The 25,063-nt window shown below is 44.2% G+C and overlaps 1 protein-coding gene across 1 annotated transcript; it reads left to right on the top strand.

Moving 5' to 3' along the window:
* The first annotated feature begins 1,231 nt into the window (after window positions 1-1,231).
* Window positions 1,232-8,574, top strand: LOC144486706 (extracellular calcium-sensing receptor-like). The gene is made up of 5 exons (XM_078204715.1): window positions 1,232-1,501; window positions 4,161-4,994; window positions 5,150-5,377; window positions 7,250-7,373; window positions 7,661-8,574. Exons 1-5 carry the CDS (start codon window positions 1,244-1,246, stop codon window positions 8,572-8,574), a joined length of 2,358 nt encoding a protein of 785 aa, XP_078060841.1. The 5' UTR covers window positions 1,232-1,243.
* Window positions 8,575-25,063: the final 16,489 nt, after the last annotated feature.

The raw sequence follows: 25,063 nt of genomic DNA, 5'->3' as shown, positions 1-25,063 counted from the left end.
TAAGAAAGAAAGCCCATAAGTCGTGAGTCAGCAAACCGAAATATTAGTTCATTGGGTCATCTAATTTTTCAGTGTACTAATGCTCTTTGGGGGGCGGGCCGAGAATAGAAATGGGGGATAAAGTAGGGATTGGCACATAAATTTCGGATGATAATCTGTGTGGAATAGGAAGTGTTAAATCCTTCGATTTGCATGAGTGGTTTAGGTCTCTGGGCCGAAAGCATGAATTTGACATCATGAAGACAGCACTAATTATCTGGAGACAGCGTTTGTACTCTATGAAATTTCCCTCTTGCGGCTGAGGTTAGAGGAGAAAGTGAGACCAAGAGAGGATATAGAAAGTGGGACTAAAGATTAAACAACTAAAGCTCGGACCTGGGGATTCCAGATACATGAAAGTATTTGGTCAGGGCGGACAAAATCAAAACAACATAGAAACCCTACAGTGCAGAAGGAGGCCATTCGGCCCATCGAGTCTGCACCGACCACAATCCCACCCAGGCCCTACCCTCACATATTTACCCGCTAACCCCTCTAACCTACGCATGTCAGGGGCAATTTTAACCTGGCCAATCAACCTAACCTGCACATCTTTGGACTGTGGGAAGAAACCGGAGCACCCGGAGGAAACCCACGCAGACACGAGGAGAATGTGCAAACTCCACACAGACAGTGACCCGAGCCGGGAATCGAACCCGGGACTCTGGAGCAGCAGTGCTAACCACTGTGCTACCGTGCCGCCCAACGTGCTAATCCTATTATTTTAGCAGCGAATAGCCCACCACTGGGTTTTCGTCACATGGCAATGGTGAAGTGAAGTCATAACTTTTTCAGGCTTTAAAGAGGATTCGCAAAGAAATGTCAATTTAGATATATACTTGTAGAATAACTCCTCGCCATCGAAAATGCATGAGAAGATTGTGACTGAATATTACCTTTTAAAGGCCTTTCTGCCGAAGTAACCGACTCCATTATTGACTTTTGGTTTGCATTGCAGTTTCAGAATCTTTAACTGTGCCATTTAGTGAATTGTTAAGCTCTTGGGTGCAATATTTCAAAATCAATATGGTTTCCTCATTCAACATAATCAATTCGGACGCAATGCTGGTATTTGAAAGCAAAATATTGACAACATTACCGGATCTGTGAAATTAAAACAATCACTGCCAATTTCATCCAGACAAAAATGCATTGTCTTCTTTTCTACAGCTTTTGGTCCAGGGGTTTTCGCTTTGTGCTGGCGATGATTTTCGCCATTGAAGAAATCAACAAGAATCCAGGGCTGCTTCCTAATGTTACACTGGGTTACCGGATTTATGATACTTGTACCATGCCGCCTTTAACTCTGAAATTAACTTTTGAGTTTTTGAACAGAGGTGAAGATAGGTCTTCCAATTTTCCTTGCACAATGTCTTCGACTGTCCCTGCCATTGTCGGCGATATTGCATCATCGCTTTCTGTGGCAATGGCCACCTTAATCGGTCCATTCAGGATCCCTATGGTAAGATATCTAACCACGTATGTTATATAGATCAATGAGCATAGCTGAATTAAAACCACCACAATTACCGACAAAGTGATAGTTTATTTATTTTTAATGTTGGGTTATTAGGCCGCAATGCACATTAAACGTGAATTTCATGGAAGCTATTTCTTGATGAAAATATATTTACAAACTAACTAATATTATTAATACCTACACTGGGCTCGGCATTATCAATAGGAAACTAAACATGCCCCAAATTGCTAAGCAGTGCTTTTTACTTAGTCCAAATTATGGTTAAATGCAAAGAGGACTCAGGAAAGGGTATTGCAATGGTTAACAATAATGACCCGCAGTTTACCTGACTTTGCAATGCTATCAGGAAAGGCTGGGGAGACTGTGATTCTTCTCTCTGGGAGAGAAGGCTGAAGGGTAACTTGGGAGAATTCATTATGATTAAGAATGGCTTCACTAGCTTTGACCAAGAGATGCTTCCTTGTGTGGAAGAGTCCAAAGCAAGGTACCACAAAAAGAATATAGTCACTCGTGAATCCAAGATAGAATTCAGGGAATCCTTACTCCTCAAATATTGGCAAGTGTTCGCAACCACATGGAATGGGGGCAGGTGAATAGCACACATTCCATTAGGAGGAGCTGGGCAAATTCATGGGGGCAAAGGAATGAATTGCACCTTGATTGTGCGGGGAGAGGGCGGGGCGGGGGGGGGGGGGGGCGGGGGGTGAAGAAATGCGAAGGAAAGAAAAATTGAGTGGTTGGGCAGAGTGGACTGTGTTTCTGCTGTAACATTCTATGTTCACAAATGGCTTCTTCCATTTAAAGATATTTTAAACGAATGGTATCAGCGATGCTATTCTGAACATTTTTTTTAACTGAAAGTAGATTGAAAAATACTGGCCAGTCAAGACGGCAGCTTCTAAATTCACTGGTCAGATGTTACTTCCGGTTCTGATCAAATTTGCTCCGTTTCGTAGAATCCTACAGTGCAGAAGAAGGCCATTTGGGCCATCGAGTCTGCAACGACCACAATCCCAAACAGGCCCTATCCTCATAATCACATGCATTTAGCCTAGCTAGTCTCCTCTGACACAAAGGGGCAATTCAGCATTGACAATCCATCTAACCCGCACACCTTTGGAATGTGGGAAGAAACCGGTGCACCCAGAGGAAACCTACGCAGACATGGGGAGTACGAGCAAACTCCTCACAGATAGTGACCCAAGCTGGGAATTGAACCTGGCTCCCTGGCGCTGTGAGGCAGCAGTGCTAACCACTGTGCCACCATGCTGGTTCCTCAGGACCACGTTCCGCGCACTCTCCCTTGTGCAAAGCTCAACTAGCTCGCAATAGAAACAGAAAGTGCTGGAAAGACTCTGCAGGACAGGCAACATCTGAGATCAGAGAAACAAAATTAAAGTTTCGAGGCTAACATGACTCTTTGCAACTTCGGAACAGTTTCGAAGAAGAGTCACATTGGACTTGAAACAATCTGTTTCTCGCTTCACAGACGCTGCCGGACCTGCTGAGCTCTTGCGGAACTTTCAGTTTCTATTTTCGAACTCCAGCATTTTGTTTTAATTTCATCGATTCGCTGGTGTGATATTTTTGCCTTTCATTCCCTCTGCCCTATTGGCTCCAGCTTCATTTATTCTGATTCTGGTGCATTGCTCTTTCACATTGGGAAACATTCCAATTAAATTTGATGAAGAACCTGGTTCAGTAGTGAACCAGTAAACTTGGAGGTAAGTTGCTGTTCCCTTAATTCAATTTACACGACCAAATTCAAGCCAAAAGAAGGAACAAAGGCGATATAAATGATGGCAGATATTTCAATCATGGAATCATGCCACATGGAAAAAAATGAATCGACCTTTTTTTGGAGATGCTGTTTGCCCAAGACCGTTCAATGTTTCCCATTATAACCGTTTTTAAGTTTATTTGTTAGTGTCACAAGTAGGCTTATATTAACATTGCAATGAAATTACAGTGCGATTCCCCTAGTGGCCCCACTCCGGTGCCTATTCGGGTACACTGAGGGAGAGAATTTAGCATAGCCAATGCACCTAACCAGCACGTCTTTCGGACTGTAAGAGGAAACCTAAGCACGCTGAGGAAACACACGCAGACACGGGGAGAACGTGCTGACTCCCCACAGACAATGACTCAAACCCAGAATCGAACCCTGGCGCTTTGAAGCAGCAGTGCTAACCACTGTGCCACGGTGTTGTGTATTACCGTCTGTGTAGACAGCAAATTATTTGCTCATCTTCTCTCGGAAACCTCCTGACAAATCCACCCTTCCGCCCGGCCACGCGAGTCGGATCGGACGAGGGGCGGAGCACGGTTGACCTCGGGTGGGATTTTCCGGTTTCACGGCGAGCGCTGCCGGAAAATCCGGCCAACATTGTCCATGTAACTGAAGCCGTATACCCCTGGTTTCACTCCAGAGTGTACAGAGTATGGAAACTCTCAGAAAAAGAGTAAATCTAAGTTAATGTTACAATTTTCACCCCTCACGAGGGGCATTATGTAACCATAACACTTTCTTCCACAGATGCAGCCTGACTTGAATATTTCCACCATTTACTGGGAAGTCAATGAAGAATTATCATTGTCCTCAGAGTGAAATTTAACATGCTTCCATTTGAATTCTCCACAGGTCAGCTACTTTTCCACCTGCGCATGCCTGAGTAACAGGAAGAAATATCCATCATTTTTCAGAACCATACCAAGCGACTATTTCCAGGCGAGAGCCTTAGCCCAACTCGTAAAGCGCTTTGGTTGGACATGGATCGGGACGATCAAAAACAACGATGATTACGGTAATTTTGGGATGCAAGCTTTCACCGAAGCCGTCCAACAATTAGGTGTTTGCATTGCTTTCTCCGAATCCATTCACAGAACAGACCCCAGAGACAAGTTACTGAGAATCGTAGATGCTGTAAAGAAATCTTCCACTAAAATAGTTGTGGCGTTCGTTGCGCCTGCGGAAATGACAGTTTTACTGAATGAGATTGTACGACAGAACGTGACGGGTGTGCAATGGATAGGAAGCGAGGCTTGGGTATCCACGCAATTTCTACCTCAGGAAGAAAGCAGACGATTTGTCTCTGGCACACTCGGAGTCGCAATTCGCCAGGTCGATATACCAGGACTGAGAGAATTTCTCATGGATGTCCATCCTTCTCTATATCCAGGCAACCTTTTAGTGAAGGAGTTTTGGGAATCAACCTTTGGCTGTACGCTGATGAGTACAGCGAACAAAACAGATCAAGTGCAACCTGCCTTGTTTAAAGAGTGCACCGGAGGAGAGGATTTACAAACAGTACACAATGAATTTACTGATGTTTCGCAGTACAGAGTTACTTACAATGTATATAAAGCTACGTACGCAATAGCCCACGCTCTTCACAATATGCTGTCGTGTGAAAATGGCAACGGACCATTTCCCCAAAAAGATTGTGCAAATATCTCAAGTTTTCAACCTTGGCAGGTAAGAGGGTCAATTTTTACACGGTCGGATAATTTAAAATTAGTATATCTATAAACTGTTTAAGTTCTTATTGGAAATAAAAGCGATATTAAAAGTCTCAAGTTTCTTCCAAACAAAATGTTGTTAAATTCTACTTTCTTGATTCTATTTCAAAGCTTCTGCATTATATGAAAACAGTCAATTTCACTACCAAGATCGGTGAAAATATCTATTTTGATGAAAATGGAGACCCGGTGGCCACATATGATATCGTAAACTGGCAGCCCAATTCCGCTGGCGGAGTGGATATTGTAGGTGTTGGAGTCTATGACCGATCGGCTCCCCCAGGCCAGGAATTTGTGATAAAGGACGAAGCAATTGTATGGAATGGAGGTCAGATTGCGGTAGGGACAATAGAATCATAGAATCCCTACGGTGCAGAAGGAGGCCATTCGGCCCATCGAGTCTGCACCGATCACAATCCCACCCAGGACCTATCCCTATAACCCCACGCATTTACCCAACGAGTCCCCCTGACACTAAGGGGCAATTTAGCACGGCCAATCAACCTAACCCACACATCTTTGCATTATGGGAGGAAAACGGGGCACTCGGAGGAAACTCACGCAGACATGGGGAGAACGGATAGACTCTACACAGACGGTAATCCAAGCCGGGAATTGAACCCAGGTCCTTGGCGCTGTGAGGCAGCAGTGCGAAGCACTGTGCCACCGATCCCCACGATAAAGATGCAACAATGCGCCGAATAGCGTAGATAAGATCGAAAATAGCAGTCTTGCACCTTCCTAAATGTAATTGTACTGAAATCAAGTGCTTCAGTATGCATGCTCTCTTCGGCAATTTTAGCTGTCTAGTGATATTTAGAGAATGACTCGTGAATCAAAATCTTATGGATCTCACATTTAACAGTATTAGCGTTGCATCTATCTCAATCTGTCGGACAGAGTTTCACTGACACCATCCTTTCCGTGAATAACTATGCCCTGAATTCTCCCCTGAATGGTCTGCCTGTGCGTTTATGCCTCGCATTTTTCTCCCTTTCCTGGATTGGGGCGTGACTGGAACAGGGGCATTTATGGTCCAAATCTAATTGCCCTTAATATAAGGGCTTGCTCGCAATTTTAGCGGGCAGTTAAGGGTCTACCACATTGATGTGAGCCTGGAGATACATTGCAGCAAAACCGGGTAAGGAACGTCGTGTTCCTTCCCTGCAAGGAAAATGTGACGTACAGATTTACTCACAAATCTGGTAGTTACATGATCACTGTTCGCATATTGGCTTTTATTATTGATTTGCTTATTAACTGGAGTTAAACTCCTCCGCTGCCGAAGCGGGATTTAAACTAATATTTGAGATTGCCTTACCAGCAGAAACGTCCCCCCCCCCCCCCCCCCCCCCGCCCCCCGCCCACACACACACACCAACCTGAGCAATTCCATTAAAACTCCCAGAACTATAATCAAACTCCCTTTGTTTTAGGGAATATAATCTGAGTTTCTATCATCTCTCCGCACAATCTAATGTGCTGCATCCTTTCCACGTCTAAGTACATCCTTTCTAAGGTGCAGGGCCAGGACTGGACACAGCTGCCAGATGCAGTCTAACAATGGCTTTTATAATTGTTGAGAAACATCCCTGCCTTCCATTCTCGCTCATGACGGCACGGTGGCACAGTGGTTCGCACTGCTTCCTCAGAGCGCCAGGGACCTGTGTTCGATTCCCGGCTAGGGTCATTGTATGGAGTTTGCACATTCTCGCTGTGTCTGTGTGGGTTTCCTCCGGGTGCTCCAGTTTCGACCACAGTCCAGAAGATTTGCTGGTTTGGTACCGTGGCCATGCTAAATTCTCCCTTAGTGTACACAAACAGGCGCCGGAGTGTGGCGACTGGGGGATTTTCACAGTAACTTCATTGCAGTGTGAATGTAAGCCTACTTGTGATTAATAAATAAACTTTAAATTCTAAAGTTCAAAATGCTATTAGTTTTATTTTTGTTATTTCATTTTCCCGAGTTCGACTTTAATTTCGCTAACATTTCAGTTGGCTGGTGAGAGATGACCTACCTTCCACAAATCCACAATTGGTCACTCCAGTCATCTGAAATGCCCCCAAGTGCCCAGTCTTTCTGTTACTAATTAGTACGTTAACACGCCTAGAATTTCCTGAAATCTCCCTTTCACTTTCCTTAAATATTGGAGCGAACTTCGAAATATCGCGGGATAAATAATAAAGTGACTCTATCTTCTTTATAATAAGGTTCCAAGAGCAGTTTGCTCCGAAAGTTGCCCACATGGTTCGAGAAAAGCCACAAGGAAAGGACAACCCATTTGCTGCTTTGACTGCATAAAATGCGCTGATGGAGAAATTAGCAACAGCACAGGTACAGACAAGGGGGGAATTGCATTGTGTGGCTCTGTGCTTGGTGAGAACTGTTTCCCTCTGATTTTTCAATGAAAGGGCATCGCGCGAAGGAACATTTTTCAGATGTTTGTTTTTTTCCCTCGAAACGCAGACATTAAACAAATTATTGCTTAATTTGCTGTGTTACTAACAAAGTAAGAGGAGGGGAAATTTCACCGCTGGGATTTTTAATAATTGTATTATTTAGTGCAAATAGAGTTTTCTTTCTTGCTAGTTTTAGTTTCTATGTATTTATGTTTCTTTCAGATTCTCCAGATTGCATGAAATGCCCATGGGAATACCGCTCGAACCGACAACGAGACAAGTGCATATTGAAGGAGATTGAATTTCTTTCTTTTGGCGAACTGATGGGAATTATTTTGTTGACATTAGCACTGTTTGGAGCCTGTCTAACGATCGGTGTATTTGTGTTGTTTTATGCGTACAGAGATACTCCTATCGTTAAAGCTAACAACTCGGAGTTGAGTTTCCTGCTTCTTTTTGCATTGATTCTGTGTTTCCTGTGTTCGATTACATTCATTGGAGAACCTTCCCCCTGGTCTTGTGTGTTACGTCACACAGCATTTGGCATCATTTTTGTTCTTTGCATTTCTTGCGTTTTGAGCAAAACAGTTGTTGTGGTGATGGCATTTAGTGCAATTCTTCCAGGCAGTAACAAGATGAGGTGGTTTGGGCCTGTTCAGCAACGCCTTTCTGTTTGTGCACTTACATTAGTGCAATGTTTAATATGCACGCTTTGGCTAAGAATATCACCTCCTTATCCTCTTATGAACAGTGATTATTTTAAGGAAATCATTGTTTTTGAATGCAATGTAGGTTCGCCGATAGCCTTTTATTGTGTGCTTGGCTATATTGGATTTCTGTCTTGTGTGTGTTTTGTGGTGGCATTTCTAGCTCGACAACTTCCAAACAATTTCAATGAAGCTAAACACATCACGTTTAGCATGATTATCTTCTGCGCTGTCTGGATAACTTTCATTCCAGCCTATATAAGTTCCCCAGGTAAATATACCGTAGCTGTGGAAGTGTTTGCGATTTTGGCATCCAGTTTTGGCCTGGTTTTCTGTATTTTTGCTCCCAAATGCCACATTATCCTGCTGAAAAAAGAAATGAACACCAAGAAGCATATAATGGAGAAAATGGCTTCCAAGAATCTTTAATTCTGTCTCCAAGGCTTTGTAATGCAACCTTGCTGAAGCAAATGTCTTGACTCGTAGTAAATGCTGTTATCGTTATTTTAATGTTACGAGTTTGAACATTGGGATAAACTACAAAGAATCATAGAATCCCTACAGCCCAGAAAGAGGCCATTCGGCCCATCGAGTCTGCACCGACCACAATCCCACCCAGGCCCTAACCCCATACCCCTACATATTTTTACCCACTAATCCCTCTAACCTACGCATCTCAGGACACTAAGTGCAATTTTAGCATGGCCAATCAACCTAACCCGCACATCTTTGGACTGTGGGAGGAAGCCAGAGCACCTGGAGGAAACCCACGCAGACACGAGGAGAATGTGCAAACTCCACGCAGACAGTGACCCGTGGGGGCGGCACGGTAGCACAGTGGTTAGCACTGCTGCTTCACAGCTCCAGGGTTCCAGGTTCGATTCCCGGCTCGGGTCACTGTCTGTGTGGAGTTTGCACATTCTCCTCGTGTCTGCGTGGGTTTCCTCCGGGTGCTCCAGTTTCCTCCCACAGTCCAAAGATGTGCGGGTTAGGTTGATTGGCCAGGTTAAAAAAAAAATTGCCCCTTAGAGTCCTGGGATGCGTAGGTTAGAGGGATTAGCGGGTAAAATATGTGGGGGTAGGGCCTGGGTGGGATTGTGGTCGGTGCAGACTCGATGGGCCAAATGGCCTCCTTCTGCACTGTAGGGTTTCTATGATTTCTATGACCCAAGCCGGGGATCGAACCCAGGTCGCTGGAGCTGTGAAGCAGCAGTGCTAACAACTGTGCTAACGTGCCGCCCGTGCTACAAAGTGCTTGTAAAATGTCCGAATTTCACTCTGGACAAATGTAACTTTGTGGCTGCTTGTACTCAAATCAGTCGTCACTTTAACGTCTATTTCACAGTCGGAATGTGCTTGGGACAGAGGCAGAGGCGGACGTGTGGGAGGGAGGGTAAAGCGAGGGGAGATAATCGTAGAGGGACGCAAAACACAACAGAGCTTCCTCTATGCTAGACTCATCAGACCTCAATTGTAAAACATGGATTTAATTTTTCTTTGAAATGGATGTAATTTGCTGAAAAACAATTCCGCCCCTTTGAATAAATTTGTTTCGCTTCTATTTAATCTATGTCCAGGAAGCTCTTTGTGTCAAGGAACATTGGCTTGCATTCAATTAAAAGCCAGGATATGTAGTTAAATCGGCAAGGCCTTTTTGGCTGCTGACTATTATTCTTTTGCCTTCTCAGAGTGACTTAACATCTTTTCTTTATTAGCTCGAATCTTTTTCTTCAATATTATGCTGGAGTGATTAGTGTGAGGTAGCATTAAGTTATCAGTAGTGGTGAGCGGGTGGCGCTTTCACTTCAGTCGGAACGTTGGGAATAAAGAACCTCTCGAGAGAGCTTAACTCAACAATGTTGATGTCGTAGTGTAGCTCTGAGGGAATGCTTCTTTAATGGAGGTACCATGTTTTGAATGAGAAGTTAAATCAGGTTTCATTCTGTACCCTCCCCGCCCCGCCCCCCCCCCCCCCCACTCTTAAAATATGCCATTGTTGTATTTCATTCATAAGGAATGGCATTCTTCCGGCGTCCTGAGCAACATTATTTTTTAAATCAATGTCACTATCACATTTTTGTTTCTGAAACCTTGTTCTGCCATCTTTCCTAGATTAGAACATCACCTACTGTTGACCACGAAACCATTGTCGATTGTTGTACGAACACATTTGGTTCACTCATATATTTCAGGGAAGGAAATCTGCCATCCTTACCTGCTCTGGCCTACATGTGACTCCAGAACCATAGCAATGTGGTTGACTCTCAACTGCCCTCTGAAATGGCCGAGCAAGCCACTCAATTCAAGAGCAACTAGAAATGGGCAATAAATGCTGGCCAGCCAGTGACGCCCATGTCTCACAATGAATAAAAAAAATCAAAGCTACAGATTTGCGAAATCCAGCGGTAGTGAAAGGCGCAATATCAATGCAAAACTCTTAATTTGCATTCTTGGATCAATCATATACCGAAGTGCCACACTTATATGGGCCATCTGGAGTTCGAGGGACATGCATTGTTCATTCTGTGTGCCACTGCTTGTTGGAGCGGGTGGCACGGTAGTAGTGGTGGTGTTGGCGGGGCGGGGAGCGGGGGGTGGGGGGTCGAATGCGCGGAGGAGGTATGTCGAAATTTCGAGTTCACTGGATGGCAAAAGGCAGAGATATTAGAATGAGACAGGAAAAAATACTCTTATGACACATGTCGATTTCATAATGCAATCGAGAGTCAAGCAGAACATTGAAATATGGAGGTTTGTAAACTGAAATTAGACGGCAGAGCGAGCGAGTATGAGAATAAATTGATGGCTAACATTGAACATAACTAAGCGTCTTTTAAAACCATATCAATAGCAAAAGGATAGTCAAAGGGAGAGTGCAGTCAAATAGGGGCCAAGATCATTCACTGGTGGCCTTTTATGCATCGTCAGACCCTTTGGCTTGTGTCCATGGCATCTTTGTCAACTCTCTCCTGAGTTCCCTTATCACCGACCATCTATTTTTGTGCACCTGCTCCACCACGCTCTCAAAAACAGTATAAAACCCAACGCAGCTCTATCTAACCAAAAGAGAAAATGCTGGAAAATCTCAGCAGGTCTGGTAGCATCTATAAGGAGAGAAAAGAGCTGACGTTTCGAGTGCACAAGACCCTTTCTCAAAGCTCTACCTGTCTTCAGCTCTGAAGAAGAGTTATATGGACTCAAAACTTTGACTCCGTTTCTCGCTCCAAAGGTCTCGTCAGGCCTGTACTTCCCAGCCTTTTCTGATTTTACTTTACATTTTAGCTAACCATGCCAACTTCATGGGTAGTGGAAGTTCTCAAATTCTGCAAGTCTCCCACGTTTTGGCTTTAGGGAGTTGAACATTTGTTACATTTTTCCATGCATAGATGTTTGTGCCATCGGAGTGAAGGGAGATGTGTTCGAAATGGGCATTGCTGCCCCCAGATTCGGTGAGACTGCCCTGGTGTGCTCTTGCATGCAATACATAACAGGTGTCACTAGCTTATGTTGGACACTGGGAAGATGAGGATGCTCAGGCAGACTCATGCTGCATGGGAGGAGATGGCCGACGAGGTCAACAGTGTTGAGGTGATGATGAGGACTTGGGTATTAATGCTACAAAAGATTCAACGATCTAATGGGAACCGTCGCAGGTAGCTAGGTCTCTGCTTGTAAATCCTTGTGGTGAAATAAGTTCGCCTGCAACCATCGGGGTATGGTGCAGCTCTTTCCCCCTCGACAGGAACAACTGCACCCTGAGACTCCGAATGTTCCCTTCTTCCCCTCACCCCTCTCCTCCACTTCCTAATCCTTCTCCTCCTCCACCTCCCAATTCTTCATTCCTCCTCACTGGAGGTTTTGGCTCCAATTGAGACAACAATCCCAATTTGTTTCAGACACCTTTCACCCCTCACCCTGCGATAACGCACAGAAAAATATTCTGTCAAGGAGCTGTCTGAACCAGAGGCGTCTTCTCATGAAAAATGTCCAAAAGCTTCCTGTGTCCACTCTGATGAACCGTCCCTACAGTGAGCAGAGTCTGGGGCTCTGGTCTCAGCTACAGTTGTAAATCCCGCCCAAAATAAAAACTTGGCCTTAAAAAGAACGAATTCCTACCTGTCGTAAACGTTGCCCTGACGGTGTCTTATTGCCATTTGACGATATTATTGTAGTGAGGCGTTCAGTTAATTAATGAATTAACTTTGAACTTGACACTTCTGACTTTCTGACCCTGTCGCCTGCCGTACTACCGGAAATTGGCGTGTTGACGTCATGAATGCGCGCGACATCATCACGTTCCATAATACACCCTGCCATGTGGGATACTCCCGACACCCATTTCCCCCAGGCCCTCCACCCCCAGATTGTTAAGCACTGAGAATGAGCTCTTCTTGTGGGCGTAGAAAGCATCGGCGATATATAAATCGATACACTGACCTGACTTCCCTGGAGAAGGTGATTGTGCCAATGGAGCTTCGAAGGAGAATTAAGCTATCACGCTGGTTAAAATAGATAAAGAGGAGACTCTTAATTGCAGGCAGTACGTCCACTGGAGAAATCAGTCGGTTGGGTTGTGATGCATCCAAGCACTCTGAGGGAAGAAAGGATTGAAACAGTGGAGACTCTTAAACACAATTTGCCAATCCTCCTTAGATATGGATGCGGTGCGAAGTATCTGAAGATTGTTAAATTTCCATCCTTGATTAAAATGGGAGTAAGGATAAAGCGACAACCGCGGTAATATATTTGTTGCGGATATTTTGAGGGAAAAGAATCTGAAACAAAATTAACTGCGATTTGGAAAAATATAAGCAAGGCAACAAAGATCAGCACCGATATAGTAACATCAAATCACGTCTGACTGATTGAGCTGATTTCTTTGATGAGGCAAAACAAGAGATCATTCAGAGCCGTATAGTTAACATCTTCTGAATGGACAATAAACATGCTTTCGATAGCATACCACATAACCGACAAATTAGCATTTAAGTGACTATACTGACTGTGGCAGCTTGGATATGAATTTGAGTGACAGACAGAAAAACAGGGAGTAGTGGGAATTGTTTCCCCCGGCTTGAAAAACGGATTTCTTAAAAGTGCAAACTGCAGTGCAAACCCCAACAAAAAGTCTTGACACATGTAGCTGACTGCTGGAACCAGACTAACTTGACAATACAAACAGATCAGCCATCATCTTATTGAATGGTGTGGAGTTGCCGGCGTTGGACTGGGGTAGGCACAGTAAGTAGTCTCACAACACCAGGTTAAAGGCCAACAGGATTATTTGGTAGCACGAGTTTTCGGAGCGCTGCTCCTTCATCGGGTGAATGTTGTGAGACTACTTACTGTATCTTATTGAATAGCAGAGCATGCTAGAAGTGCCGAAAGATCTACTTTAAGTTCGCGTGACACCAGAACTAGCCCTCATCCCCTCACCGACTACCCAGAATGATTCCTTTCTCCGCCTATCCTCCCGACCTCCGGCAACCTCCACCACCTGACTTTACCCCGACATTCCCCTGCTATGCTATAGACCCCCAAACCTTGCTCCATATTCCATCTCAGCTCATCCAGCTCATCCTGTCAGCAAAAGACACATCCTACCACACCGGAGGACCAACCAACCATGCTAACACAACCCACCCTACACCAGGACCAAACCAACCCCCCCCCCCCCACCCCCCGCCCCACTCTGCCACCCTCGAACCATCAAACACGTCACTCATTTTCCAGCTGCAGACACTTGCTGTACAAGTTGTTCTCCTGTGCACAAAAGTATTCTGACATTCCAGTATGGGGCGGCATGGTGGCACAGTGGTTAGCACTGCTGCCTCACAGCGCCAGGGACCCGGGTTCGATCCCTCGCTTGGGCCACTGTCTGCGTGGGTTTACTCCGGCTGCACCGGTTTCCTCCCACAGTCTGAAAGACGCGCTGATTAGGTGCATTGACACAAACAGGCGCAGGACTGTGGCTACTAGGGCAATTTCACATGACTTCATTTAAATGTTAATGTAAGCCTTACCTGTGACTAATAAATAAACGTTAACTTTATATGAGGGGTTAGGGAATAGGGCCTGGGTGGGATTAATGCCAGTGCAGACTCGATGGGCCGAATTCTCTTTCTGCACTATATGATTCTTTGAGGCATAAGCAGTGATTTATAAATGTCACGCATAACTTCCTCACTTTTGTGCCCTATCCCTGTGTAGAAAGCCAAGCTAAGGAACCTATACACTTTTCTGGCAGCCTTCTTAACTGACGAAAACCTCAAAGTTTTGCTAGCGTGTGCCCCGGGCTTCTCCGTTCCCGTATCAAGTTAATACTTGCAGTGTGTACTTAATTTTGAAGTTGAAGGTTATTTATTAGCAACAAGTAGCCTTACATTCACACAGCTATGAAGCTGCTGTGAAAATCCACTAGTCGCCACACTTCAGCGCCTGTTCGGGTACACTGAGGGAGAATTTAGCATGGCCAATCCACATAACCAGCACATCTTTGGACTGTGGGGGGAAACCGGAGCACCCGGAGGAAACTCGCGCAGACACAGGGACAATGTGCAAACTCCACGCAGACAGTGATCCAGGATAGGAATCGAACCCATAATATGATTAAGAATAGTCAGCATGGCTTTGTCAAAGGCAGCTCGTGCCTTCCGAGCCTGGTTGAATTTTTTGAGGATATGACTAAACACGTTGATGAAGGAAGAGCAGTAGATGTAGTATATATGGACTTCAGCAAGGCATTTGATAAGGTGCCCCATGCAAGGCTTATTGAGAAAGTGAGGGGGCATGGGATCCAAGGGGACATTGCTTTGTGGATCCAGAACTGGCTTGCCCACAGAAGGCAAAGAATGGTTATAGATGGGTCATATACTGCATGGAGGTCGGTGGAGTTCCCCAGGGATCTGTTCTGGGACCCTTACTCATTGTGATTTTTATAAATGACCTAGATGAGGAAGTGGAGGGATGGGTTGGTAAGTTTGCTGATGACACAAAGGTTGGAGGTGTTGTGGGTAGTGTGGAGGGATGTCAGAAGTTGCAGCGAGACATTGAAAGGATGCAAGACTGGGCGGAGAAGTGGCAGATGGAGTTCAACCCAGATAAGTGTGAGGTGGTTCATTTTGGCAGGTCAAATAGGATGGTGGAATATAATATTAATGGTAGGACTCTTGGCAGAGTGGAAGATCAGAAGGATCTTGGGGTCCGAGTTCATAGGACGCTCAAAGCAGCTGTGCAGGTTGACGCTGTGGTTAAGAAGGCGTATGGTGTACTGGCCTTCATCAATTGAGGAATTGAGTTTAGGAGTCGTGAGGTAATGTTGCAGCTATATAAGACCCTGGTCAGACCACACTTAGAGTACTGTGCTCAGTTCTGGTTGCCTCATTACAGGAAGGATGTGGAAGCCATAGAAAGGGTGCAGAGGAGATTTACAAAGATGTTGCCTGGGTTGGGGAGCATGCCTTATGAGGATAGGTTGAGTGAGCTCGGCCTTTTCTCCTTGGAGAGACAAAGGATGAGGGGTGACCTGATAGAGGTGTATAAGATGTTGAGAGGTATTGATCGAGTGGATGGTCAGAGGCTTTTTCCCAGGGCTGAAATTGTTGCCACAAGAGGACACAGGTTTAAGGTGCTGGGGAGTAGGTACAGAGGAGATGTCAGAGGTACGTTTTTCACTTAGAGGGTGGTGGGTGCGTGGAATGGGCTGCCGGCAACAGTGGTGGAGGCGGATTCGATAGGGTCTTTTAAGAGACTTTTAGATAAGTACATGGAACTTAGTAAGTAATAGAGGTTTATAAAATGATGAAGGGGATAGATAGAGGGAACGGTCAAAGACTATTTCCTCGGGTGGGTGGAACTATTACAAGGGGGCATAACTATAGGGTTCATGGTGGGAGATATAGGAAGGATATCAGAGGTAGGTTCTTTACGCAGAGAGTGGTTGGGGTGTGGAATGGACTGCCTGCAGTGATAGTGGAGTCAGACACTTTAGGAACATTTAAGCGGTTATTGGATAGGCACATGGAGCACACCAGGATGATAGGGAGTGGGATAGCTTGATCTTGGTTTCAGATAAAGCTCGGCACAACATCTTGGGCCGAAGGGCTGTTCTGTGCTGTACAGTTCGATGTTCTATGTTCTTAAGATAGAGGGTTATAGGTAAGCCTAGTAATCGCTAACGTTCGGCACAACTTTGTGGGCTGAAGGGCCTGTATTGTGCTGTAATTTTTCTATGTTTCTAGGTACCTGGTGCTGTGAGGCAGCAGTACTAACCACTGTGCCACCGTGCCACCCTTCTTTATACATTCTATGCCATGTTTTCCTTTTACGTTGTGTTTTTACATGAGTTAATGACATCAAATACCCCAGAATCCAAGGGGATTTGAGTTTTGGAGTGTGGAGCGGATGGAACCAAGCAGAGGTGGAGCAACTAGTCATCTTTCAGTGACTCACTCTTGCCAGTGACTTCGCTTTACACTTAGATCTTGGGCTGAAATAGCTTGCTGGCAAATGCTGCATGGATTCACATTCGAGGAATCACTATCAGAAGAAATAAGAGAAGGAAGAGCGAGGAGATGGCGACCAAGAATGAATCAACATTTTTCAGAAAGGAGAGTGGGGGGGCGGGGGGGGGGGGGGGGGAGGGACATGGGGATCATGCACATTCAGGATTCCCTGATTACACTCCCACGAGGAATATCAACCCATTCGCACTTAAAGGCAATGAATGTTAAGGGACTAAAAACAAAATGCAAGATGACTATCTATTGCATTTTATTCTCTAAAACAAGGTTCCAAAAGCCGTTTGCTCCGATCCCTGTCCTAATGGAACAAGAAGGGCAGCAATAAAAGTTCAACCCATTTGCTGCTTTGACTGCATACGCTGTGCTGAGGGTGAAATAAACAACACGACTGGTAAGAATAAGCAGGAGTACACATGTCACAAATAATTTAGCTACGATTCATCTCCGAATATGGAATGAATTGAATCATGTTACTTTCAGTTTAGACTGTGTTTGTCTTTAGACTCAACAGAATACATTCGCTGTCCGATGGAATACCGGTCTAATGATCACAGAGAACAATGCATACCGAAGGAAATTCAGTTTCTTTCCTTTGAGGAAACCATGGGGATTATTTTGGTCTCGCTCACATTACTTGGAGCCTGCATTAGTATCATTGTCTTTGTAACGTTCTACCTTCACAGACACACACCTATTGTTAAGGCGAACAACTCGGGGTTGAGCTTTTTGCTTCTTACCACGTTAACGCTTTGTTTTTTGTGCTCAATTCCATTCATCGGAAAACCTACAGGCTGGTCCTGTGCAGTACGCCATGTAGCATTTGATATTACTTTATTTCTTTGAACTTCTTGCGTTCTGTGCAAAACAATTGTTGTGGTGATGGCATTCAATGCAACGCTTCCGAACAACAATCTCATGAAGTGGTTTGGACCCACACAACAGCGTTTAACAGTTTTAATTCTTGCACTTGTAAGAAGTTTAATATGTGCTATCTGGCTAACTCTATCGCCACCCCATCCTGAGAAAAACAGTGATTATTTTAAGAAGATAATAGTCTATGAATGTCATGTGGGGTCTGCAATCGCCTTTTACTGTGTATTAGGTTACATTGGATTTCTGTCCTGCGTGTGTTTCGTGGCTGCCTTTCTAGCTCGAAAACGTCCTGATAATTTCAACGAAGCGAAACACATTACTTTTAGCATGCTTATCTTTTGTGCCGTTTGGATAACTTTCATTCCAGCGTATGTAAGTTCTCCTGGGAAATATACTGTTGCGGTAGAAATATTTGCCATTCTGTCCTCCAGTTTTGGTTTGCTGGTTTGCATTTTTGCGCCTAAATGTTATATTATCCTTCTGAGACAAGAAATGAATACGAGGAAATGTTTGATGGGTTAAATTGTTCCAATGAAACATTGACTCAAACAGAGCAGAAGCATACCATTCGCCTTCTGTTCTTTCCTTACAAGAATTAGCCATTTAACCCAACAACATTTCTCTTTCCCCCATTGTCCTTCGCAATATTTGACAATTCTTTACATATAAAGTTGATGGGGTTCACAATGCAATTGAGCCAGATGTTGCTTTCATGGGAACACTATTTCCAAGTTGAAACTCACGTTGCAGTGTTACGAATAAAATTGTAAGAAGTTACTCAAATAAAAGAACTGGAAAAAGATTTCAATTTCATAAGCAAGAGGATTCTGTGGCAACGTATGCTATATTTGAGATGCAATGATGCGAATCAAATAAATGTAAAAACCCGCAGCAAGGAAATGCCTGGAAGATTGGGAATCTACTGACAAAATAATCAACGAAGTTTTTTAAAAAAATCTCTGTGGCATCCCACATGCATCTCTGCACAGGAGGCAATGTGTCCTAAATTCCATCCCTATGTTAGATTGTTATAATTGTTCCATGAGAACTCCGCTTTTGACGAACGCCATTCTCTTCCTATTCCCGACAACAACAACACCTTTAATGTAATAAAACTTCCCAAGGCACTTCACAAGAGCGTTATAAAGCAAAGGATTTGGGCATAATGCAAGAGAGTGGGGCTAGTGGGCAGGCGCCCACTGGATGGGCCGAATGACCGTCCTTTGCCCTGTTGCGATTTCTGGTGACTTTGTGATCAGACACGTGGTCGATACTGAGGAAAATAATGTTAAGCGATCCATACAACGAAGAAAGACTGGCAGAGTGGCAGGGGATTTAAGGACGGAATTTCAGAGCTTAAGACTTGGCAACTAAAGATATGGCCAGTAGTGGTGTAGCAATTAAAAACGGGAATGCTCATGAGGTCAGCGTTACATTAGGGCAGATCACAGTTCGCTCTAATTTTCTTTTTGTCTGAGTGGGTGATTTGTTGAAATGTGCAGCCTCGTTTATTTTTGTTATCCACAGCCGTGCACATGTGGTCCCTTCAGAGTGTGGGCGCAGATAGCTGGGAGGGTTGGGGGCATGTATTGATCACATAGATGAGCTGTTGCTTTACCGGGAGCTCATGGGGGTCAGCGAGAACAAGGCTGAAAGGTGAATGGGACTTGGGGTGAGTAGGAACATAGGTCACCGAGGTTTCGAGAACTTCAAGCCTACAGAGCGCAGAATGTGGGAGACCAGCCAATGCAGTCCGTGTTGGGAGTATTAAAGTCTGTAGGCAACAAAATTATAAATCAGGCTTGCTTATTGCATCCCAATACATTAATTACACAATCTTCATTTTAATTTAAAAATGTCGAGGTGTTTTCCATGCATACTTTTGCAATATCCTATATGGCTCAATTTGTGGCACAGGTTTGACCAATCAACAGAAAAGTCTATTGCAACCTTCAACATTTTCAACATTCCTTGCTTCGATCAAATACACATTTTTATTTTCAGAACGAATTCCCCGAATTCCCCCAGAAGTCTTCACCGCGTTCAGACCTCGTTCTTATACCATTTTAATTGGTAATTAAATTTCAATGGTTCAGAAGCTCATCATTTTATTGTCCAACTAAAAAGATTCCTCACACGCGACGTTCCATTTTGTTTTAAGTTAACGATCCCTGGCATCACTTATTTTGACTGTGGGGATGAGTTTCAGTGCAGTTGCCGTTACACAAAGGGCCGTGTCTCTTCATTGAAGATATTCGGTGATTTTCTTCACATCCAACCTTGCCTACTGATTCTTCGTTTCCATGTGGAGCTATGAGGCAACAGTGCCAACCACTGTGCCACCCGTGCCGCCCATGGTTTTCCCCTAGTTCTAGAATCTGCATCCAGTGGCAATAATTTATCTTTATTTTCCCTGTCCTTTCCTGTTAATATCTTGAAGGCTTCAATCAGATTACCCCCTTAACCCGTCTAATTTCGAGGAAAAATAGCCCTAATTTTTGCAATCTCACCCAGAAGTCGAGGCATCATTCTTGCAAATTTATTCTGCACTCCTTGCAAGGCCTATATATCCTTCCCAAGATGTGGTGCCCAGATCTGCTCACAGTACCAAGTGGCATCTAGCCAGCGTTTTGTGCAGCTGCAGTATGACTTCAGCGTCATTATACTCCAGTCTTCTAGATATAAAGGCCAGCATTGCATTAGCCTTCTTGATTATTTTCTGCACATTTACGTGGCATTTTAAAAATCTATGCACCGGAACCCCCACCGCCCCCCTCCCCCCTTCACCCAAAGTCTCTTTGAACTCCATTGTATTTATCATCATACCATCTAGAAAGTACCCTGATACATAGTTTTCGGCCCAGACTGGATAACCTCACACTTGCTTACATTGAAATCCATCTGCCACAGTTTTGCCCATTCTCCTCGTCTATCAATATCCCTTTGTAATTCATGCTAATATCTACATGGTCTACAATACCACCTAACTTTGCGTCATCAGCAAATTTGGATATATGATTATCTATGCCATTATCCAAGTCCAATTACTGTGAATAATTGAGGCCGCAGCACAGATGTATGAGTCACACCCTTCCATTTTGAATACCTACACATTATCCTACCTTCTGTCGCCTGCCACTCAACCAGTTTCCCAGCCATGTCAGTAATTTGCCATCAATTCCGTGGGCTTCTACCTTAGTTAACAATCGTTCATGCAGGACTTTATCAAATGCCTTCTGGAAGTCCGTATGAACAACATCCATAGAGATTCTATTGCCCACTACATAAATTCCCTCCTCAAGGAAATCAATGAGTTTTGTTCGGCATGATCTATCGGTTATGACTTCATGCTGGCACTCCCTGATTAACTGAACATTTTCGAGGTATTCAGTTAACCTATCATTGATTATGGACTCCAACAATTTCTGCATCACAGAGTTTAGACTAGCGGGTCTGTAATTCCCTAGTTTTCCTCTTTCACCCTTCTTGAAAAGCAGAGTGAGCTGAGCAATAGTATTAGAGCAAACAATGAAGGAGGAGAGGAAAATTTGAAACATGTTCGGGCGAATTTCCTTGACCAGTATGTTCTTAGCTCAAGTATGGAAAAAAACATTTTTGGAGCTGCTGCTCTAGAATGAGGTGGACCAAATTGGATCAGGTACCTGGGCAGAGTATTTGGGCAAGCGTCAGCATAATATCATTCGCCTTCGGCTCGAAATGGAAAAAGGCAATGACCAATCTAAAGTAGAACTTCTAAATTGGGAAAGGATGAACTTCAATGGGATAAAATGGGTAAAATGAGTAAGATTGACATGAAAAACTGTAATGAAACAACGAGTAATCTTCAAGAGGAAAATGCTGCAGGCACAGGCCGCTTATAACAAGGGTGAATGATAGTGGGACCAAAGTCAAGACACCTTGGATGACGAGAGTAATAGGGGCTATAATGAAACAGAGAGAAGGATGTGAATACGTTGTGTAAGGGTTTGGGTTCGGGAGGCACAGATCTATTCGCAATATTCTACGAGCCGTCCATAGACTAGAAACTGAACTGGACCAACAATATAAAGCCTGTGGCTACGAGAACACATCAGAGGCTGGGAATTCTATGGTGAGTAACTCATCTTCAGACGCCCCAAAGCAGGCTCACCATCTATCTACAAGGCACAAGTCAGGAGTCTGATGAAATACTATCCACTTCTCTGCATGAATGCACTTTCAGAAACACTCAAGAAACTTGACATGATCCTGGCCAAATAGCCCATTTGATTAGCACCGAATCCACCACCTTCAAAGTTGGCTCCCTCCATAACTGGCGCGCAGTGGCAGCAGTGTGTACCATCTACAAGACACATTGCAGCAATTCACTAAGGCTCCTTCGATAACATCTCCCAACCCCATCTCTACACTTCGAAGAACCACTGCAGCATATGCATGGGAACACCACTTTTTTCAGGTTCCACTTCAAGCCACACATCATTTCGACTTTAAACTATATCACTGTTCCTTCACTGTTGCTGTTCAGAACTTTCTTCGTAACAGCGCTATGGTTGTACCTACATCACATGGAGTGCAGTGGTTCAAGCAAAAGGCATCTTCCCAAGGGCATCAGGAACGGGCAATGTATGCTGGCATGGCCACAGATGCTCACATCCCGCGACAGAATCAAAAAAAGAATCCTAAGATTAGTAAAGTATTCATAAGTAAGTTTAAGATGATTTATTAAGAAGCAGCAGTTTAGGTATGATGCATTTGCTAAACGTGCAGGAAATCTATACAGCACGTGGCAGTTGAGAAAGGCTCACTGATGCTGGTGGATTAAAGTACAGTCGGCCCAGCGTGTGTTGGTCTCAAGAACTTATGCTGGCAGATTCTGCTCTCCAGCCGAAGTATTAGGGAAATTTCTCTCGGTCTTCCTCCATTTTCCCTGGTTCATCTTCCAGCTGAATAAGACAGCCACATGACGAGAAATGCCTCCTGTGTCCTCGAATTCTTTGATATGCTTTATTGCTCGGGCCTGTTCGTTTACCTTATGTCAATAATCACCGCAAACGTTTCTGACCAATGAATACAGGACAGGTATACAAGCAGGTTGGTCAACAGTCACCCCTGTCTATCATTTTGCTTGATGTCGCTTTTTGATTTACCTCATGTAGGAGGCTATTTGCCAGCTATTGGTGTATGGAAGGTATGAAGGCGTCTGGCAGTCAGCTGAGGAATGTTTGTAGAGTCTAATGAACTCATTGCGAGGAACACAATCATTGTGACCGTTATCTCTATCTTGTCTTGGTCGTTAACATCTTTGAATTCTTTATATTTTTTTAAGAGAGAAGAAAGTGATGCTGTGTCAGCTAATTCAACAGATCTAATTCGCTAGCGTTCTACATAATTCTAAAAATATAATTTCTTAGATATCCATATTTGTTATAGTTCTCCCTATGAAAAGAAAATTTACTTATTGACTTCTCACAACTAATTTTTAGGAACATAGCGACATTGGAATTGGGAGAAAATTCAGCTCTTCGAACCTGCGCCGCCATTCAAACAGATCATTGCTGCTCTCTCCCTGGTCTCAAATCCACCTCCCCACCTGTTCCCCAGATCCCCTTATCCCTTATTTATTAGAAATATATCTATTTCTTAGCTAACCTAGCTATTCCTAAAGTACAAAATAATTTCCCTAATTTGTCGGTTACTTCTAGTGGATAACGTACGAACATTACTAGAATTACCTGACTATAAAATCATAGAATCCGACAGTGCAGAAGGAGGCCATTCGGCCCTCGAGTCTGCACCGAGCACAATCCCACCCAGGCCCTATCGCCATAACGCCATGCATCTACCCTAGCTAGCCCGCCTGACACTAAGGAACAATTTAGCATGGTCAATCCATCCAACCCGCACATCTTTGGACTCTGGGAGCAAACCGGTGCACCGGAGGAAACCCACGCAGACACGAGGAGAATGTACAAGTTCCACACAGACAATTATTTACACAAAATGTACATCAAATGAACTTTTGAACAAGCTTTGAGAATTCAGCTATTTCACTCAGCCACTTCATCTCAAGTATCATGTTAATGAGAATATTTCAGACTGTGATTGGTGCAGGAATGCCTTACTGTCGCAGACAGTGAAATGTGTACTCCATTTCAACTTTCTCAGCAAGCTAGCGTAAAAGGCAATTTGTCCTAAAAATGCTAGTTGTTTGCGAGGCAACCGAACCCGGGTCCCTGGCACTGTGAGGCAGCAGTGCTAACCACGATGCCACTTGCATCCAAGGACAACCTCGTACTGCTGCTACACAAATTTTGAGCCAATGCCATCTCAGCTACGGTGGATCCTACGTCTGACGCCATGTGATAGATTTTGGGTTCGGGAGCCGCAGATACCTAAGATAGGCAGTCGTCAGCAATTTTAAGGTAATTATTAAGGGTATTGAGAAGAAGCAATTTAGATATAATGCGTTAGTTAAACGTAAACGATGAGTGACATTTGTGAGAGCTTCACTTATCCTAGAGGGCAAATGGATGTTTGGCATAGAGTGTGTCGATCTCAGTGGCTTGTGATGGCAATATTCTCTTCTCAAGCCAAAGTGTTACGGAACTCTTCTCTTAGTGATCTTTTAGCTTTCCTGGTCCATATTTCAGTTCAAAAAGATGGCTGCTTGACAAGGACTACTAGCTGATGAGGAATATCCGCTGTCTCCAAGCACTTGTTAATATATTTCTAGGAGATGGTAATTTGCTCTATGTGAATCCCCTGTTCAAACATGTCTGACCAATGAACACAGGACAGGTACCCACGATGTCAGGGTTGTCAACTTTCCTCACCGTCCATCATTTTGGCTTCATATCCCTTTTTTCATTTACCTGAAGCTGGAGGCTATTTGCAAGACATCGGGATATGTGGGACACAAGAGGGTTTCCTGCTTTTGGTTCAGGAATGTTTGGAGAGTCTGGTGACTTCAATGCAGGGAATGCATGAGGGAGTAAAGAACACGGAGGAAACCCATGCAGACACAGGGCGAACATACAGACTCCACACAGACAGTCACCCAAGGACGGGGTTGAACCCAGGTCCTTGGCACTATGAGGCAACAGTGTGAACCAGGGTGTCATCATGTTGCCCACAGAATGAGGAATGTGGATGGTAAGAGTGGGACGAGGATGACAAGGGAGGGATGAAAAGAGTGGAATGGGATGGCATGAGAAGATGACGGGAATGCATGAGGCGTGGCCTGGATGAGGGGGTGAGATGATGGAGTGGATTATTTATGGTAAAACGGTGGGGGTCAATTATTTATTAATTTATTCAAACATTAGCTTTTGTGACAACAATGAAGATTCATTAGATTTAGTTTTTTTAATAAAACTGCCAGTTGAATAATAAGCCAGTGCTGATTTTATAAAGAAAGAAGATGAAATTAGTCTGTGTCTGCGTGGGCTTCCTCCGGGTGCTCCGGTTTCCTCCCACAGTCCAAAGATGCGCGGGTTATATGGATTGGCCATGGTAAGTTGTCC

The sequence above is a fragment of the Mustelus asterias genome, chromosome 3 (genome assembly GCF_964213995.1).
Source record: "Mustelus asterias chromosome 3, sMusAst1.hap1.1, whole genome shotgun sequence".
Classification (NCBI taxonomy): Eukaryota; Metazoa; Chordata; class Chondrichthyes; order Carcharhiniformes; family Triakidae; genus Mustelus; species Mustelus asterias.
This window is presented reverse-complemented; position numbering and strand designations above follow the sequence as displayed.

Bases quoted from the DNA above. Each gene is read 5' to 3' on its own strand.
- LOC144486706 (XM_078204715.1), top strand. From the start codon at position 1,244: ATGATTTTCGCCATTGAAGAAATCAACAAGAATCCAGGGCTGCTTCCT. The intron at 4,995-5,149 runs GTAAGAGGGTCA...TCTATTTCAAAG, and splicing joins CAAGTTTTCAACCTTGGCAG to CTTCTGCATTATATGAAAAC. The intron at 5,378-7,249 runs GTAGGGACAATA...CTTTATAATAAG, and splicing joins GGAATGGAGGTCAGATTGCG to GTTCCAAGAGCAGTTTGCTC.